A 19,848-nucleotide genomic window follows, 5' to 3' on the forward strand; every position below is an offset into this window, starting at 1 on the left:
CTTGCACGCCCTTATATTGCTCAAGCCACACCCCTCCGCTCTCGCCCCGCCCTCTTTCCAGAACCTGCAGGAACCTTCCAGAAAAGGGGTGTGCCCTCTCGCCCCCCTCCCCGCGCGCCTCACGGGGGCCGAGAGAATCAGAATTGGCACAGGTCCAGGGAGAATCAGGCGGGAAAATCCGCGCGCCATCGGAACTCCTCTGGTTTCCTTCGCTTCGTCAAGACGGTTTACATTAACGAAGAGGGCCGTGGTTTGACGCGTGGAGACCGCCGCGAAGCGGTGGTCGAGAGCGACGTTGGTGGTGGTGACTTGGTTGTGGTGATGGTGGCATGGTTGGCATTGTGGTTATTTGGGAGCGATGTTGGTTGTTGTAATGGTGGTTGTTGTGGTTTGAGGTTGAAGTGTGGTTGGTCCAAAATAACGATAGGAAAAGAAAAACACTATCTCAAAGAATCACAGCCCTGTGACACGAATAATACCCATTAAACAACGGTGGGGAAATCTAACTGAACATGGACTTATCGGCAAAACTAACGAAGAACCTATATGATGTTATGCGAATTTCCACAGCCGTAACAATATATATATATATATATATATATATATATATATATATATATATATATATATATATATATATATATATATATATATATATCGAATCACATGACTGGTGATGTCATCAAAAATTTTTCTGAATACCATTTTATCCCGAGATGACTCTCAAAAATGTTCGTACTGATCATTGATAGCGTTCTACATATGCAATTATGACATCATAATGAAGGCACCCATGACAATTTAAAAAAAATCACCCTTTTCCCCCATGAGGAGTACTTGCCATGTCCCAAGTCTTTCCATCATGCAGTTTCAGAGATACAGAGATCCAAAGTTTATCCGTTTTTGCACATGGCTGCCACACCACATGACCCATGACATCATAATTATGACAATCATTCTGCACGAGCAAATACAAGTATACAACCCGTCACTTCGCTGACAGGGAGGGGGCTGAAGAAAGAGAAAAGGAGAGAGAGGGGAGAGGGGAAGCAGAGAGGACGGAAGGGAGGGAGTTGAGAGGAGGGAGGGGAAGTGAGGAAGGAGGAGAAGTGAGGAGTGGGTGAAGAAGGGGAAGCTAGGAAGGGGAGAAGAGCGAGGAAGGGGGTGGAGGTGGGGAGAGCAACACTTCACGAAACTTTGTTCTACACTGCGGGAGGGAGGGGTGCATGAGACAGCGAGAGAGAGAGAGAGAGAGAGAGAGAGAGAGAGAGAGAGAGAGAGAGAGAGAGAGAGAGAGAGAGAGAGAGAGAGAGAGAGAGAGACACACAGCGAGAGAGAGAGAGAGAGAGAGAGAGAGAGAGAGAGAGAGAGAGAGAGAGAGAGAGAGAGAGAGAGAGAGAGACAGCGAGAGAGAGAGAGAGAGAGAGAGAGAGAGAGAGAGAGAGAGAGAGAGAGAGAGAGAGAGAGAGTGAGAGAGTGAGAGAGTGAGAGAGTGAGAGAGAGAGAAAGAGAAAGAGAAAGAGAGACAGCGAGAGAGAGAGAGAGAAAGAGGAAGAGAGAGAGAGTGAGCGAGAGAGAGACAGCGAGAGAGAGAGAGAGAGAGAGAGAGAGAGAGAGAGAGAGCGAGAGAGAGCGAGAGAGAGAGAGCGAGAGAGAGAGAGAGAGAGAGAGAGAGAGAGAGAGAGAGAGAGAGAGAGAGAGAGAGAGAGAGAGAGACAGCGAGAGAGAGAGAGAGACAGCGAGAGAGAGAGAGAGAGTGAGAAAGAAAGAGAGAGAGAGAGAGAGAGAGAGAGAGAGAGAGAGAGAGAGAGAGAGAGAGAGAGAGAGAGAGAGACAGCGAGAGAGAGAGAGAGAGAGAGAGAGAGAGAGAGAGAGAGAGAGAGAGAGAGAGAGAGAGAGAGAGAGAGAGAGAGAGAGAGAGAGAGAGAGAGAGAGAGAGAGAGAGAGACAGCGACAGAGACAGCGACAGAAGAGAGACAGAGAGACAGAGAGACAGAGAGAAGAGAGAAGAGAGAAGAGAGAAGAGAGAAGAGAGAAGAGAGAAACAGCGAGAGAAACAGCGAGAGGAACAGCGAGAGGAACAGCGAGAGGAACAGCGAGAGGAACAGCGAGAGGAACAGCGAGAGGAACAGCGAGAGGAACAGCGAGAGGAACAGCGAGAGGAACAGCGAGAGGAACAGCGAGAGGAACAGCGAGAGGAACAGCGAGAGAAACAGCGAGAGGAACAGCGAGAGGAACAGCGAGAGGAACAGCGAGAGAAACAGCGAGAGAAACAGCGAGAGAAACAGCGAGAGAAACAGCGAGAGAAACAGCGAGAGAAACAGCGAGAGAAACAGCGAGAGAAACAGCGAGAGAAACAGCGAGAGAAACAGCGAGAGAAACAGCGAGAGAAACAGCGAGAGAAACAGCGAGAGAAACAGCGAGAGAAACAGCGAGAGAAACAGCGAGAGAAGAGAGAAGAAGAGAGAAGAAGAGAGAAGAAGAGAGAAGAAGAGATAGAGATAGAGATGGAGATGGAGATGGAGATGGAGATGGAGATGGAGATGGAGATGGAGATGGAGATGGAGATGGAGATGGAGATGGAGATGGAGATGGAGATGGAGATGGAGATGGAGATGGAGATGGAGATGGAGATGGAGATGGAGATGGAGATGGAGATGGAGATGGAGATGGAGATGGAGATGGAGATGGAGATGGAGATGGAGATGGAGATGGAGATAGAGATAGAGAGAGAGACAGACAGACACTTGACTTTTATGTCCTTTTATTCAAAAAATACAAAAATTGATTGCCTCACATGCAGAGGCTCACACAGTTGCACACAATTTTACATCATAATCAAACAAGAAGTTTAGACAGAGGGTATACAGTAACGAACTAATGAGTGAATTTTAACTGACCCTCAGATACTTTACAGAAGGTAGTGTTTAAACACCATTGGGTCTCAAACACCTGAACCTGAGAGCAACACCAGAACTCCAGTTTGATTCTTGAAACACAAAGGGCTTTAAACACTTCTAAGCTATCTCTTGTGTACAAACCATTGCACATTTTTTATTTTCTTGTTTTATATACAGCAAGCTCAGCTTGTGAAAGGAAAAAAATGAATAAGGATTGCTGTTGGGGAGTTGAAGGGCACACTCAGGCCAAAAATAAAGGTTGGAAAATCAAAATGACTCGAGAGACATGCCAAAAGCATCTTCAGGAAAACAAATAAAGGGGTTAAACGGTTACAGTGTATGTACGCTGAGGAAGTGTTTCGGTTTGTCCACAGAAGGGACATTGCTCACTTTTTGTTTGTGAAAAACGGTGAATTAGAGAATTTGTTGACAATACCCAATGTGCGGTTCTCCATTGGAGATCTCCAACCTGTACTGTACTGAATTGGGAGATGCTTAGCAGGCAGACACGAAGCGGAGGAACAGTCGAGCCGGGCTGTGTTGCACGAGTGCGAGCCAGGGCGTACTGTGCCCGCGGCTCCCCTTTATTCCGTACGCGGTACACTCACGAGCCGGCCGACTCCAGTATTACTACGACGCCTCAGACGGCGTGCACACCTCATATCCCTTGCCGACCCCCCACGGCCACTCCTCCACCATCACGCCCATCATGCATCATCATCATGCCCCTCCCCGTGGGCATGACTACACCACACAACCCATTTTGGTACAGGCTGTCTATAATACCAATTCCAAATAGGATAAAGGGGAGGGGTTTTTGGTAAGATTGTGACCCATCTAGAGGATACAGGGGAGGACAAAGAGGGAAAAAGGACTTTTAGGCATTGCATGTTCAGGGTTTTTTGATTATTCCCAGAAAAGGATCAAGATCGGCCAAAACCAATAGGTTCTAGACTAGTAGAGCCAGATAGATAAAGGTTTGGGAAAGGTGGGGAAAAGTCAGAGGTGGGTATGGGAGGGTTTTTTTTCCAAACTTTTTGTGAGGCACAGTAGGTGTGTAGTACCAATTTTAGCATGCTGTCCACTTTGCAACATGATCTAATGCAAACCTCTGTCGCAAGAGCAGTGGCACTTGGCCACCTATCATTGGTGACATTCTTCAAGTGGCAAACCTTCGTTATTGCATTGTTTATGAACTGCTGAATGAAAGCATTTTCTCCTTCATTGCCTTCAAATAAACTGTTGTGAAACAGTGGCTCGTTGAAGAACATGGGTTCAGTGTAGGTCGAGGGGTCACGACGGCAGCCGAAAGCTTGCCATGCATTGAGTAAGCTTTGGTGAAAAGCAGGTAACCCAGACAAATCTATCTTGGTTGAGTCCATCAAGAACAACTCTTGTGCAAAGTTCAATTTTCAGCTTGTCGGAAGATGCAACTGGTGAGTTGTTTCCAGACCAAACAGGGTTCATACAAGAAGCGCCATACTGTTCGCAGCCGGAAAGCCATGATGCGGCACTTGACATTCACAAGTCCTTGGCCACCTTCAGCCACTGGTAAGTTCAGGATATCTGGTCGCAGCCAATGCTTTCCAGACCAGAAGACATGAGAAATGCATTTCTGTATGTTGTCCACGATGTCTGCAGGTGGCTGTAGTGCAAGAACCTTTTACCATAACGTTGAGGTGACCAGGCTGTTGATGACTAGTACCCTGCCTTGGTAGGACAGTTGGCAGAGTAAACTTCCATTTCAGTAAAATTAGTTCCATGCGTGCCAACAAACCTTCCCAGTTATGCCTCACAAAATCGCCCGGACCAAGAAACACTCCCAAGAACTTGATCCCGTCACTTTTCCAAGAAATATTGCCTGGGAGACAAGGAGGGAGAGGGAAAAGGGGGTGGATAAGGGATAGGTAGAGGGTTGGAGCCACAGTGCTTCTGTTTTAGCCCAATTTATTCTGGCTGATGATGCTGATTTTTGTCAGGTCAGGTTCGATCTGTGACCTGCTACAGGTACCATGTAAACCTGTACTAACCTGTTCCATGGTCGGGTTGTCGGCGACTAAACCGTCTCCCCCACCAGGTTTTCTGGTGAGGAGGGTGTTTGGATATGGACACCCAGCAGGATTAAAAACAAAACCTGTCAAAGGGTGGAGGAGCTCCTTGTGAGCCAACGGCCATCCATATCTAGTGCCCAACTGTGTCTGCGGACGTCCTCCTGCAGTTGGGTTACTTCTTATTAGGAGGTTGGTGGCAGGATTTGCACTCCAGCCACCGTAAAACGCTTCATTCCGCAAAACGCAAAAACGCAAAAAAATCTGAAAACCCACTCCGTGGGAGTACCTCCTGTGCAGCTTCCCTTCGCAGGGCAGCTCACCGGATGATGGGATTGGGGCAAAGCCTTCGGGACCCCCAATCTTTGATAGGAGGAAACCACGGGGTAACATCCCTGGGTCAGATTGCGGGAGAGTGTGTCGGAGTGGTGCTGAGGTGTAGATCCACCAGACGGCGGTCTCCTTGGGTTAACCTGAGGCGGTCCCTTCGGGTGGGTGCCTGGAATGTCCTATCCCTAAGAGAGGATGATCACCTGTCTCTGTTATCATCTGAGCTCAAGCGTTTGGACATCGGGATTGCAGCTCTCTCTGAGGTTCGGAGACCGGATTGCGGCGAGATAATGGTGGGTGGTTACACCTACTATTGGTCTGGTCGCTCTGATGGTTACCATACCCAAGGAGTTGCTGTAGCTGTGTCCAATAAGCTGACCCCAATGATAATTGAGGTAACACCGGTCAACGAGCGTATTATGAGATTAGGGATTCGTCACTCCTTTGGTGTCATTTCCCTGGTCTCTATTTATGCTCCGACTGAGGCGAGTGACCTCACCGTGAAGGACACATTCTACGCCACACTCGAGTCTGTGGTTGATCAGTGCCCCAGACGAGATACACTTCTAGTCTTGGGGGATTTCAATGCATCGACTGGAACTGATAGGGATGGTTATGAGGTGTGTGTTGGTCCCCATGGGTCAGGAACTATGAACCAGAATAGCACTAAGTTCCTTGACTTTGCAAGAAGTCATGGACTTAGGGTGGCTGGTTCATGGTTTCAGCGCCCGCAAGCTCATCGCTGGACTTGGTATTCCAACGCTGGCGGTGTGGCAAAGGAGATTGACCATGTCCTCATTGACGGTCGTTGGAGGATGATCCAGAACTGCAGGGTCTACCGAGTGCTCAGTTCCTCAATACTGACCACAGGCTTGTTGTAGCAACTCTAAAGCTGCACCTTAAATCCTGGAGAATGGTACCATCCCAGCCTAGGCTGGATGTTGCCAAGCTCAGGGATGAGAGAGTAGCTGAGGAGTTTGCGAACAGGCTGAGTGGACACTTGGGGGGTCTGGGTGCTTTGGGGGGTCCTGAAGAGTTGTGGAGCACCTTCAAGACCACCGTCCTTGATGTTGCCGGTGGATGCCTTGGAGTTCACCGCAGGGCAAAGAAGAATTTTGTCTCTCAAGGGACACTGGATACCATTGACCAGAGTCGCAGGGCCAGGCTGAATGGCAGAGCTGAGCTGTTCAGGGAGCTGAGGCGTAAAACTGTACGTGCACTGAGGGTGGACAAGGAGGCCTATGTGCGAGGAATCTGTGAGGGGTAGAGCATCACCTGTGGACAGGTGATTCTCGTCCCGCTTACAGGGGGTCGCGCATTACGTTCATCCAAGCCCATCCCTCGGAGCACTGCAGTTCGAGCAGAGAGTGGTAGGCTCTTGACAGAGGAGTCTGAAGTGAAGGCCCGCTGGGCCGCTTACTGAGCGGTTGTACCAGGCTGATCCCCAGCTGTCGAGTTGGACGTCAAGAGGTGTTACAATCCCTGTTGCTGACCCTCGAATCAACTGTGGTCCACCATCGCTTGTGGAAACACGGGCTGCGGTGAACCAGTTGAAACGGGGCAAAGCTCCAGGGATCTGTGGCATCCATGCTGAACTTCTCAAGGCTGGTGGAAATGCTGCACTCGCGTCGTTGCATGCAGTTTTGTGCTCTGCCTGGAACACAGGCATCATCCCAACTGACTGGAAGAGGGGTCTTGTTGTCCCTCTCTGGAAAGGGAAGGGTGATCGCCAAGACTGCAACAACTACCGAGGGGTGACGCTGCTCTCAGTGCCGGGCAAGGTCTTTGCTCGGATAATTCTTGATAGGGTTTGCCAACATCTGCTTGAGCACCAGCGTCCAGAGCAGTCAGGCTTTACACCAAAGAGGTCAACGATTGACCGTATCCTTGCACTTCGTGTCCTCACCGAACGCAGACGAGAGTTTCGGCAGGGGCTGCTTGCAGCCTATGTTGATCTCTGTAAAGCGTTCGATTCAGTGAATCGGGATGTCCTCTGGAGGATTCTTGGTCTTCGTGGGGTGCCACCGAGACAGTCGATCTGATGTCTGAACTCTACTCTGGTACTGAGAGTGCTGTGAAGTGTGGTGGTACCGCCTCTGACTTATTTCCAGTTGTTACTGGAGTTCGTCAGGGATGTGTACTTGCCCCCACACTTTTCAGCACTTGTATGGACTGGATTTTAGGGAGGATGTCGGAGAGATCAAGTTGCGGTACATCGTTTGGCAATGTCAAGATCTCGGACCTTGATTTTGCAGATGATGCAGTCATCTTTGCGGAGACTTTAGACATCCTCTTGGGGGCCCTCGAGGTGCTGAATGAGAGTCGGAGCCGTTGGGATTACAGATTTCTTGGGTCAAAACAAAGATCCAGGCTTTCGGTGACATCTTGGATGCTGCTGTCCTGTCTGTGTCTGTTTGTGGTGAGGATGTTGAGGTCGTGGATAGATTCACTTACCTTGGCAGTGATATTCATGTCTCCGCAGGTTGTGAGCCGGAGGTCAATAGACGTCTGGGTCGGGCCTGGGGAGTCATGGATTCACTGGATCATGGGGTGTGGCGCTGCCGGTACCTGTGCGGGAGGACGAAAGTCCGAGTCTTCAGGTCCTTGGTACTTCCAGTCTTGCTCTATGGGTGCGAGACTTGGACTTTGACCAAGGATCTGAGACGGAGACTTAATTCCTTTGGTACCAGGTCTCTTCGGAGAATCCTTGGCTATCGCTGGTCGGATTTTGTGTCCAACGAGCGGTTGCTGAGAGAGACTCGGATGAGATTTGTTACCTGCATAGTCCGTGAGCGTCAGCTGCGGCTGTATGGACATGTGGCTCGTTTTCCTGACGCTGATCCTGCTCACCAGATTCTCTCAGCGAGGGAGTCTCATGAGTGGAGGAGGCCAGTGGGCCGACCACGTGCCTCATGGTTGCAGCAGGTTGACCATCATCTCAAGGAGATGGGGATGGGCCTGGCATCTGCCTGGGGGATGGCCAGACGGAGGCCCCTGGAGTACCGGCGGAAAGTGGACGCAGCGACGCGCTGTTCTGGCACATGCTCCCATACCTGACCTGACCTGATGATGCTTTACCAAAGAGGTCCAAGGTACTCGTCATCTTAACAATGTCTTCTGCATGATTTATGCAGACACAGATGTCATCTGCATAGGCGATGCTTTTTAAGGGATTAGTTCCCACAGTGACACCAGATAATGATTTACGAAGGGTGTTTAAGAAGGGTTCAAGAGAAAGAGTACACAATATTCCTGAAAGAGGGCAGCCCTGCCTTACCCCTCTCCCAACCCCAAAAGGGGGTACAAGTTCATTATTTATTTTTTAAATGGCCATTATGTTTGAATAACACAACTGTAGATGTGATAGAAAGAGGGAGTCAAAACCAAAAGATTTGAAAACTTCAAAAAGGTATGTGTGAGAAACACAGTCAAATGCTTTCTCCTGGTCCAAGAAGACCAGGCCACAACTTCCATGATTTATCTCACAAATATTAATTACGTCTCAAATAACAGAGATACTATCCTGGATATTACGCCCGGGGACACAGTAGGTTTGGTCCATGTGTATAATATCCTTTAGTAGAGGTGAAATAAGTAAGGCCAAAGCTTTTGAGAGGATTTTATAGTCTGTACACAGCAGGGACACTGGCCTCCACTGTGAGATGAGCAAGGGATTTCCATTTTTAGGAATCAAAGTACAGCTCTTCTGCAACTTAGTGGGAGTTCATTCTTCTCCAGGCTCTCTTGAAAGACCAAAAGCAATTCAGGTCCAATCAGATCCCAGAATTTTTTGAAGAACTCTGCTGGTAGACCATCCAGCTAAGGTGATTTCTCTCCATTCAGGTTCTTAAGGGCAGCTGAAAGTTGCTCGAGTGTGAGTGGGTGATTCTAAATCCAACTTTTGCTTGGGGGATAGAACACTGATACCATCTGCCAATTGAGAAACCAGTTCTAAATCAATATCTTTTGCCTGGTAAAGTTTAGAAAAGAAAAGTTTTGCGTCGTTCTTAATTTCTACCGGGTTAGTAGTGACCAAATTATCAGGACGTTTTAAAGCAGTCATTAAGGAATGAGGCGATTTTGATTCAAAGTAAAAAAAAAACCAGGTTGGGTTATCTAAGAGATGAAGGTGTAGAAAGTGTAATCTCGTTAACGCTCTTTGGGTATGTTTGGTGATTATACGATTGAGAAGAGACTTTTTCATGCAGTCTTAGTTTTTGTTGGGGGGGGGGCAGGGTGGGTTTTTAGGTTGCTTTGAATTTGTCGAATTTCTTTTTCCAGTTTCGCTTTTATTCTGCGTTCCACTTGTTTATTTAAAGAGCAGAAATGTTGACAGAAATTTAGAATTTGGACCTTTATGTTGTCCCACCATAACCGCTGGTCTTTAAATTGGAGCTTAGCACCTACTAAATTGGACCATACACTTTGAAAGGCACTATTAAAAGATGGGTTGTCTAATATGGAGATGTTAAGTTTCCAAAAAGAGTGGCGATTTGGAGACGACCATATTTGGTAGCACATGGTGATAAGGTGATGGTCCGAGAAACCAGATGGAGAAATTATCGTGGTCGTTAAGAGGTTAATAAGGCGTGAGTTTATGTAAAATCTATCCAGCCGGGCAAGGGCCACCTGATTGTTGGCAACTTTACTCCAAGTAAACTGATGGGTGTTTGAATTTTGTATCCGCCATATGTCTTGAAGACTAAAATCCCTTATTATGTCAGACAGCAGTCTGGCTGATCCAGGGTGAGATTCTGCACCATTCCAATCACGTGCGGGCTGAAGGGTGCAATTGAAATCACCTCCCATTACGATACACTTTTGCAAATCTAATTGCCTCATGTAGAGTCGTAACCTTTTGAAGAAGCTTCAGCGATCTGTGCCCTTTGAAGGAGCATAGACATTTATGAAAGTAAATTCGATGTTATTGTCAACAAAATCCAGGGAAGCAAGGTAACCTGGGATTAATTCCTGAAATGAAAGTTGCAGAGGGCAAAAGTGCGGACTAGCAGAAAAGCAACTCCTGCTGTGCGAGAGTTAGAATCACTAAAATAACCGGTCTTTTTCATCATTCTATTCCAAACACTGTGCGATGCTGGAGAAGAGTGGGTTTCTTGTAAAAAAGCTACATCTAATTTTTGTTGTTTAATGAGATTGATGACTTGGAGCATCCTTGACTGGCTTGCTCCACCATTTATGTTTAGGCTGCCAAGGATCGCCATAGTGATGAAGAGGTGGCAAGCAAAGAAGTGAACGCAGGTCATCATTTCATTTCCATTTTAGCTTTAACAATGTGCTTTTTAAGCCTACTGCAGTGTGGTTCGGTGAAATGGCAATCATTAGATCGACGAATGATATTTTTTGCTGTTTCAATAAAACCAAGTAAGTCAGAAAAGTATTCCTTTATATCTATATGTCTTTTCCTAAAAGTATGATTTAGGAATTTAAGGATTTGCGATGGTGAGACATTAGGACTACTGTTTGTCAGGAATTATTCGATGTCATCTGGTTCTCCTTCTGACATGTCAGAAGCACTCTCTGGAAAATTTTCAATCTCTGATTCACAAACTATGTTTATACTCTGTAGTATACAGGTATCAGGTTGTTCTGTTTTCGACGTGGAGGGGAGGGGTGAGAGAGGCTCTGATTCCTCGAACAGGAATTCGAGTACCTCGAACAGGGGACACGACATGTAGGCTAGTGGCCAAATTAAAAAAGGGGCCTAAAATTGTGAGAAACCCCTACCCACGATAGAACGTCACAACCTATTTTTTTCTTGAAGAGGGATGTTTGGGGAGTTAGAAAATCATGGTTGTGAACCTGAGATCTTTGCACAACATTTTGAAAATCACGTTTACATATGTACCACTGCAGACTGCAAAAATGGATTTAATCGCCACAGATTTTGGCTCATATATTTGTTAATACTGGTGCTACAAACACAGATTTGGTACCAAAATGTGCGGAATGATGACATGTATATCTGTAAAAACCATTTGTCATGTAACAAAGGCTTTTGTGTGACCTACAGGCAAAAATAGTGGAATTTTACTCAACAAATCAGCTTCGGGTTTACCAATAAATATCAACAAATGACTTCAGGGGTATTCGGCGGAGCAATTTCCACCATTGAGGAGTCGTTGGTGGTTAACTCGTGACACATTTGGGGGGTTCTGGAGACAGTTTTTAGTTCCTTTTCGGTAAGATACTTACATGGTTCAATTTCCTTATCAGAAGTAGGGATCTTGGCTGTAGTTTCCTTAGTTTTCTGTGGGAGTAAATCCCCTTCACCTTGATCTACCAAGAGGGGGTCCATTTCATCATTTGAGAGTGACTCATACCGACTTTTCATTGACACTGTGTCACATAAGCCCGGAGTTGTTTCACTCACAGCCAAAACCACTTTTTTTTCCTTTATGTGGGTTAAGTTCGTTCTTATCAGTTTTTCTTTTCCTTAAGGGGATAGTTGTAAACCCATCCCAAACACTCGAGGTACTGTCCTCTGTATCCTTAGGTTCTGATATATCGTTCTTTGAGACTTTAACAGGGTCGTCGGTGCTAACAGGTGGGGCAGTATTAGACGGAACAAAAGTATCCTCGGCTGTTGGGGAAGCAGTTTTCGGGCAGAAACGTTTTAAATGGCCGAAACAATTGCAGTTAAAACATTTGTGATTCCGTTGACGCGTACACCTGGTACTCGTGTCCATCTATGTGAAATTTAAAGACCAGATTAAGCACTTTATCAACGTTAGATGAGGGAAGCACAATGTACGCCTGTCGCCTGAAAGACATCACGTGTCTCGCCTGCTCCTTCCGGCATCGCAAAGGTAACATTGTAATCTGAGAGACTACGGTCCCGAATCGAGATAATTCTTTTACCAGTGCTTCATTCTTGATGAAAGGTGGGACATTACTAAGTACAATTTTGGTACTAATTGTGGTGAGAGGAGAGGCTAAAATGAAACAACCATTTTCAGTTGATATTCCAGTCGAGATGATGTCATGTACTAAATGATCGTCCGATACAAAAACAACGACTCGTTTATTCATGCGAGAAGCTTCGCAGACTTTTTCAAAACCAACCATATTACCAATGGCAGAAACAATGTCATCAACACTGACCTAGTTAGGAGGAACACACACAATGCCATTTTTCCTCGTCAAGGCCTCATAGGCCGCGTAGCGGGAACGTGTCGACATTTTTTTATTTCAACGAACAGAAGTAAGGGGAGGGGTGAGGGAGGGAATGAGGGGAAAGGTCATATAAACGCTATGACGTGTGTCTCGCCGTCGGAGACGCGAAACAAAAAACACACCCGTAATACAGGTAAACAGGAACGCACTCGATAACGGAGTAGGCTTCCGGCTCGAAGCTTACCTATACCACAAGCTGTGGGCTCTCTGTCTCTCTCTCATCCCAAAGAAGAAAAGGGGAAAGGTAAGGGAATGAAAAATATAAACACAAAACCGTTATGAACCACGCGGGGGGAAAAGGGTGGGGGGGAGTAACGACCACAACAGGGTGGATGAGCGTGGGGAAGGAGGGTGACGGGGAAAGGAAGGGGAAGGTGAGTCGAGAAGAAGGGGGGTGGGAGCGGAAAGCGGAAGGGGAAGAGGAAAAAAAAAAGATGAAAATATTAAACGACAGGGGAGAGAATAACACTTGTCTCACAACACAGAGCAGGAGCCTGCGGCTGCCATGACACCGCGCCCAGAAACCAAACCACCAGCAGGGGGAGAGAAAGAGAAAGAGAGAAAGAGGAGGAACAAAAGAAACAAAAAAGAGAACGGTGAGGGGTGGAGGTGGCATGAGCAAAGAGAAGGATATTTCATGCTTAATGACCGAACACAAATTAAAAAAAATTAAAATCTCATGTCAGAAAAGCTGTATACACAACGACACAACAGAGTTTGTAATGTTAACCACTGGCACATCTGCCAAAACTTTGATATCCCAGTTCCGCAAAACTTGTGGAGACATTAACCAAAAGCATGGACTGAAAACTTGTAAGTACCGCTCAAGTACAACCTAATGATCCTATCGAGCGTGAACATCGAAAATGAAGCCTTCCGACCAGACATCATACTTAGGTACAAAAAAAAAGAGAGAGGAAGGCATTGCTAAGTGAGGTGTTAATACCAGTTCTCAGCAACGATCCTGAAGAAAGCCCACGGCACAAAACTTTGAGAACAGAAAACTTGGTCCATGAATCATGACCCCTTACTGAAATATCGGTGGATGCTTTGAGCCCAGCCTGGGAGGACTCCATTCCACATTCTGAATCCCGCATATGAAGATACTAATCAACAACAACAACACACACACACGGACACACACACACACGGACACACACACACACACACACACACACACACACACACACACACACACACACGGACACACACACCCCGGTGCCAAAGCCATTGTTGTCATACAGTTTATATACATACACACATGTGAAAATGTACACACGCATCAAGTAAATGAAAACGATAAACAAAGATTTACCTTGAAACAGGTTGTTTGAAAAAGGATTTAAAGTGGGTAATTAGCGAAATTCAGTGATCTCTGAAACTGCATGAAGGAAAAAATTGACACTTGGGACACGGCCATCTTGGAACTCCCAAAGGCAACGTACACATACATGAACGTGCACACAACCGTGAAGCCGTCACACGGCCATCTTGGAACTCCCAAAGGCAACGTACACATACATGAACGTGCACACAACCGTGAAGCCGTCACACGGCCATCTTGGAACTCCCAAAGGCAACGTACACATACATGAACGTGCACACAACCGTGAAGCCGTCACACGGCCATCTTGGAACTCCCAAAGGCAACGTACACATACATGAACGTGCACACAACCGTGAAGCCGTCACACGGCCATCTTGTAACTCGCAAAGGGAATGTACACATACAGATGGTGCACACAACCGTGAAGCCGTCACACGGCCATCTTGGAACTCCCAAAGGCAACGTACACATACATGAACGTGCACACAACCGTGAAGCCGTCACACGGCCATCTTGGAACTCCCAAAGGGAATGTACACATACAGATGGTGCACACAGAGAAAACAATTTTCGATTCATTTTAAGAATCTCAGTGAGTACCTCGAACAGGGGACACGACATGTAGGCTAGTGGCCAAATTAAAAAAGGGGCCTAAAATTGTGAGAAACCCCTACCCACGATAGAACGTCACAACCTATTTTTTTCTTGAAGAGGGATGTTTGGGGAGTTAGAAAATCATGGTTGTGAACCTGAGATCTTTGCACAACATTTTGAAAATCACGTTTACATATGTACCACTGCAGACTGCAAAAATGGATTTAATCGCCACAGATTTTGGCTCATATATTTGTTAATACTGGTGCTACAAACACAGATTTGGTACCAAAATGTGCGGAATGATGACATGTATATCTGTAAAAACCATTTGTCATGTAACAAAGGCTTTTGTGTGACCTACAGGCAAAAATAGTGGAATTTTACTCAACAAATCAGCTTCGGGTTTACCAATAAATATCAACAAAAACATTAGTTACTTCAAAAATATTGGACTTGCAGTCACACTTGTTACATCAACATAATCCAAGTTTATTTACCCTTTGAAAAATATATCTAATGATATAATTGTCACTGAAATGATATAGTTATAACTGAAATCATATGTCGCCCCACTAATGCTGACCGATAGAAATCCCGAAGCAGATATGCAACATGAAGAATTGACTTAAGATTCTGACACAATTGTGAAAGTGACTTTTATAGACATCATGTTGATATAAGCTATTTCACATATGACGATAATGAATTCATAACATGCACTGTAACTCATGTACATCTATTACATGAAGTAATACATGTAATACATTTAAAAGTTCAGCCACGCTCTTCATCAGTGCTGTCGTCAAAGACAACAGAATCATCAACATTTGGACGATCGTCTGCACTACACGAGCAGAATTCAGTGCAGGTCAGTCCTGCAGAGATACAATGACATGTTCTGCTCTGCCTACAGTCATCGTCGGTGCAGCGTAGGTTTTGAAGAACTTTGGGGATGTAAATATCCTCCGAGGCAGTTTGATCAACAGCCACAGACGTGAGGAAACGTCTCACCTCATCATAGGACACACAGTGTCCTCATTCATGAAGCATGTCGATGAGATGCTTGCTTCCCAATTCCTGATGCACCTGCAAGGCTAAACCAAGCGTTATTGTGGAGTACACTCGACGGCTCTGTGATATTATATTGTGACCAATGGCGATCGTCCTCAGGTTGTTCTTCATAACACCTTCATCACTACAGCTGGTTACATTCGTGCTTGATTTCTCACTGGTGCACCACTGAATAAAGTCGTAGAGTGTATTAGGAACAAATTCTGCACAGTGCTGAATATCTGTTTCCTCGACAGGTGCATACATATTTCCAACATGCTCGATATCAGCCATGTGCTTCCTCAGGATACCAGCTGCAGCATGCAAAGTATGCATTTCACTATCTGTGGCTAATGGTACATCAGACGGGATGACTTCATATTCTGGTTCATCAGTCGTGCTCTGCAGAATCGTGGCTTTTCTCAGGGCATCACATAAGGTCACAGAAGAAGAGCATATGATGTCAGTGTGGCCATCAAATGTTACACAGACTATTTGGTCACCATAATATTTAGTTAATCGCTCGTTCAACTTCCAAGTTTTATACTGTTCTGCATTCGTGGTACCCAGTGAAACCAAATATGCAACGTATTCATCTTTCAGATGAACGAGGGTTGTCACTGTCTTAGTTTTGGAGAACAGTTTGTTCCAGATAACATTTTCAGTTCATCAAAAGCTTCATCATGTAATGTGCCCATTGTTTCCTCTCCTGATTCACGAATTACAGCAGTGATGTTCCTTTCTGAAATATAGTGTGAATAGCACATAACCTGTGGTAATTGGTTGGCATGATAGGCGAACAAATCTGGAAAGGCAAGCATGCGCATGTGTATTTTATTGTCTTGTCTTTTGTCAGCTGCTGCCAGAATTTTTTCTCTGGTGGACTGTCCAGTTCCTGTAGGTACCGGTGTAAGCTTGTTTCTGGAAGTGTTGGATTTTCCACAAATGAAGCAGTTAGTCCTGATGTCAAACCCAGCTGTTTCATTTCTGCTGATTCTTGTGTGTTCTGTTGCCGCAGACGTGCATGGCTGCTGGTCACTCTCACTGGGGTTGGATGTGGAGTTGACTTGCTGGTATACTTGGCCCGACACGATTTGTGGAATGATACTTTCAAATCAAGACTCAATATGTCTTGTTGCAAAGGCCAGATACTTTCGTAAACGTCATCTTTTCTGATTTGACTTGCTTTCAAGATTGCACTCAAACCATTAAATGTTGAGTTCTTTACAACTTCTTGCTTTTTAGGGTTGAGGGGTTTAAAGCATATGATGCAGTGGTCAGTGTCAATTTTATGACGCTTCACAACAGGTGGTTCCAGATCCATAATTGCCGATCAATTGTCAGCACAAGCATCTGAAATGATATAATTAAAGATAAGTATATATCAGTAGTTTTAGAAAAAGGCAATCAAGCTCAAAATTGATTTTCTGCAACTGGATTTAAAATCATTCTGTTTGAATAATGCATATACATGTATTATAAATTAATCAATGTCGGTTACTTTTAGGGGGGGGGGTGACATATGGTTTCGGTAATAACTCTATTAATTCAACTGATTTATCTTTATGAGTTATATTTCTAAAAAGGAGAATGATAGAGGGTTATTTTGATGTAATATGTAGTAATACAACTCAAATACTTATGAAGAAATTAATTGTTTAGTTGATATTTATTGGTAAACCCGAAGCTGATTTGTTGAGTAAAATTCCACTATTTTTGCCTGTAGGTCACACAAAAGCCTTTGTTGCATCACAAATGGTTTTTACAGATATATATGTCATCATTCCGCACATTTTGGTACCAAATTTGTGTTTGTAGCACCAGTATTAACAAATATATGAGCCAATATGAGCCAAAATCTGTGGCGATTAAATCCATTTTTGCAGTCTGCAGTGGTACATATTATGTAAACGTGATTTTCAAAATGTTGTGCAATGATCTCAGGTTCACAACCATGATTTTCTAACTCCCCAAACATCCCTTTTCAAGAAAAAATAGGTTGCGACTTGTTCTACCTTGGGTAGGGGTTTGCCACCCAAAACCTCATTTGGCCACTAGCCTAATGTAAATAGAACTTGTGCAAGAGAATCAATTAAAACCATTGAAGCCAAATATTCAGACAAAAATAAATGTGTTGCAATTTCTGAGGAAAAAATTCGAACTTTACAAAATCCACAAGAATGCTTCTGGGAAAGTAGTTCTTAGCTGGTTAAATTATTATTATTATTATTATTATTATTATTATTATTATTATTATTATTATAACTAGTGCAGGCCCGTAGGGGTGGGCCCGTAGGTGCGTGCCAGTATGTGCAGCTTCGTGCCTGCAGTATCAGGTCCCCAGCATTAATTGTGACATCATATCAAACGAAGAAGAAGAATTGTGACGCCCCCTCTCTCTCTCGCCCCCCTCTCCCTCCTCCTCTCTCACCCCCTCTCTCCCCCCTCTCTTCCTCTCCTCTCTCGCCCCCTCTCTCCCCCCTCTCACCCCCTCTCTTATCCCTAGTCTCTCGCCCTCTCTCTCGCCCCTCTTCTCTCACTCCTCTCTCTCGCCCCCTCTCATACCCCCTCTCCCGTCCCCCTCTCTCGTCCCCACTCCTACCCCTCTCTCTCTCCCCCTCTCTTGCCCCCCTAGTCTCGCCCTTTCTCTCTCCCCCCTCCTCTCTCGCCCCTCTCTCTCGCCCCCACTCTCATCCTCCCCTCTCCCGTCCCCCTCTCTCACAGATATTGGTCAACAGATAAATGGCCGTAACTTGGGAACCGCTCGTCCGATTAATATCAAACCTCGAGAAGGCATATCCGCGGGTCCCCGGCAATATTCCTGGCAAGTTTCAATCAGATCGGACCTTCAATCATGCAAAAGTAAAAAAAAAAAAAAATTGTGACGTCATTCGTGACGTCATAGCACTGTGTCTTGTCATTGGTCGACAGAAAATGGCTGTAACTTGGGAACTGCTTATTCGATTAATATCAAACCTTGAAAAGGCACATCCACGGGTCCCCAGCAATATTCCTGGCAAGTTTCAATCAGATCGGACCGTCAATCGTGCAAATAAATAAATAAGTAAATAAACATTAATTGTGACGTCATTCGTGATGTCATAGCACCGTGTCCTGGCTGGTTGACAGACAATATATAGGTCGTTATTGGTTGACAGACATTGGTCATTGTATCACGTTATTCTTTTTATTAAATTATTGTGCTATTATTGTGTACTGCCAATTATTGTGCTATTATTATTATTATTATTATTATTATTATTATTATTAATATGCTGTTATCATTATTCTGAGAAAAAATTGGCCTGATAAGGTGAGAAGGTGGAACGACACCTTCAGCTGCCATATATACACCTTTTCAACACTGAAAAAGCAGTAAAATGGCCGTAACTTGGGAACCGCTCGTCCGATCGATATCAAACCTCGAAAAGGCACATCCGCGGCCCCGGCAATATTCCTGGCAAGTTTCAATGAGATCGGACTGGCGGGCGTCGAGAAACGGCGGTCGCAGACAGACAGACACAGACACACTCACACACACACACACACACACACACACACACACACACACACACACACACACACACACACACACACACACACACACACACACACACACACACACACTGCTGGAATTATAGATTATTATTATTATTATTATTATTATTATTATTATTATTATTATTATCAGCTCACCTGGACTCGAGTCGAGTGAACTTATGATTGCATCACTGCTGCGAGCGTGCCTTTGCCGCTGATGCAGTGCCCCCTGTTTCCTTGCCGACAGAAGGATGACAGGTTGATTTAACACACCTGGTGTTTGGTGGTGCCACGACAGGGGCTCCAACTCAAAGATCCAGCAATCATAAGGCAGCCACCATAATGGTTCATCCACCATCAGGCTCGCCTGTTAAAATGATGAACGTTAGAGTGTTTTGTAAGAAAATGACGTTAAACGGAGTGACCAGCTGGTTTTATTGAAATTTACACTTACAGTAAACACTTCATCAACTGGATGGTGTTCATAGAACTCATACACCGCACAGTGTTGTGAAGCACTTGCTGCGCGCCAACTCTTCAGGGTTTTTTTTTTAATCTCTGGGCATTAGTGTTTGTTTAAGTCACCGTGTGAGTTCTGACGGTCGTGTGCGTCATCCAAGTAACATGTGTTATATCAAATGGTCATGTAACATGCGGTCAAGTTTAAATTTCCTCCGTTCGAATAACGAGAGCACAACTCGCAATTTATCTACGGCGCAGCCATGTACTACAAAGAAAAGAAAAGAAAAAAAGAACTGGCATGATGGATACAAATGTCATCACATGGCAGGTCACTCACTCTGTCTCTCTCTCTCTCTTTCTCAGATTTTTGTAAGTTAATGTCACCCCCAAGGCAGTGAAA

At 45.2% G+C, this 19,848-nt stretch overlaps 1 protein-coding gene, 1 long non-coding RNA gene and 1 pseudogene across 2 annotated transcripts; 1 reads left to right on the forward strand and 2 right to left on the reverse strand.

Moving 5' to 3' along the window:
* Nucleotides 1-1,590: 1,590 nt before the first annotated feature.
* On the forward strand, nt 1,591-2,363 carry LOC147019114 (uncharacterized; the record flags this gene model as incomplete). Its single annotated transcript, XM_085900111.1, has 2 exons — nt 1,591-1,950; nt 1,989-2,363. Coding segments are annotated over 2 exons (735 nt in total), but the record flags the coding sequence as incomplete, so codon positions are not given.
* A 246-nt stretch (nt 2,364-2,609) lies between these two features.
* Nucleotides 2,610-19,803, reverse strand: LOC147019115 (uncharacterized). The gene is made up of 3 exons (XR_015062643.1): nt 19,441-19,803; nt 19,143-19,353; nt 2,610-4,761 (listed from the first exon to the last, which is right to left on the reverse strand). It is a non-coding gene; the product is annotated as an uncharacterized LOC147019115 (long non-coding RNA).
* Nucleotides 12,516-16,112, reverse strand: LOC147019116 (uncharacterized; annotated as a pseudogene).
* Nucleotides 19,804-19,848: the final 45 nt, after the last annotated feature.

This window comes from Eptatretus burgeri, chromosome 10, assembly GCF_056783735.1.
Source record: "Eptatretus burgeri isolate ZD-2024b chromosome 10, Ebu_testis_v1, whole genome shotgun sequence".
Classification (NCBI taxonomy): domain Eukaryota; kingdom Metazoa; phylum Chordata; class Myxini; order Myxiniformes; family Myxinidae; genus Eptatretus; species Eptatretus burgeri.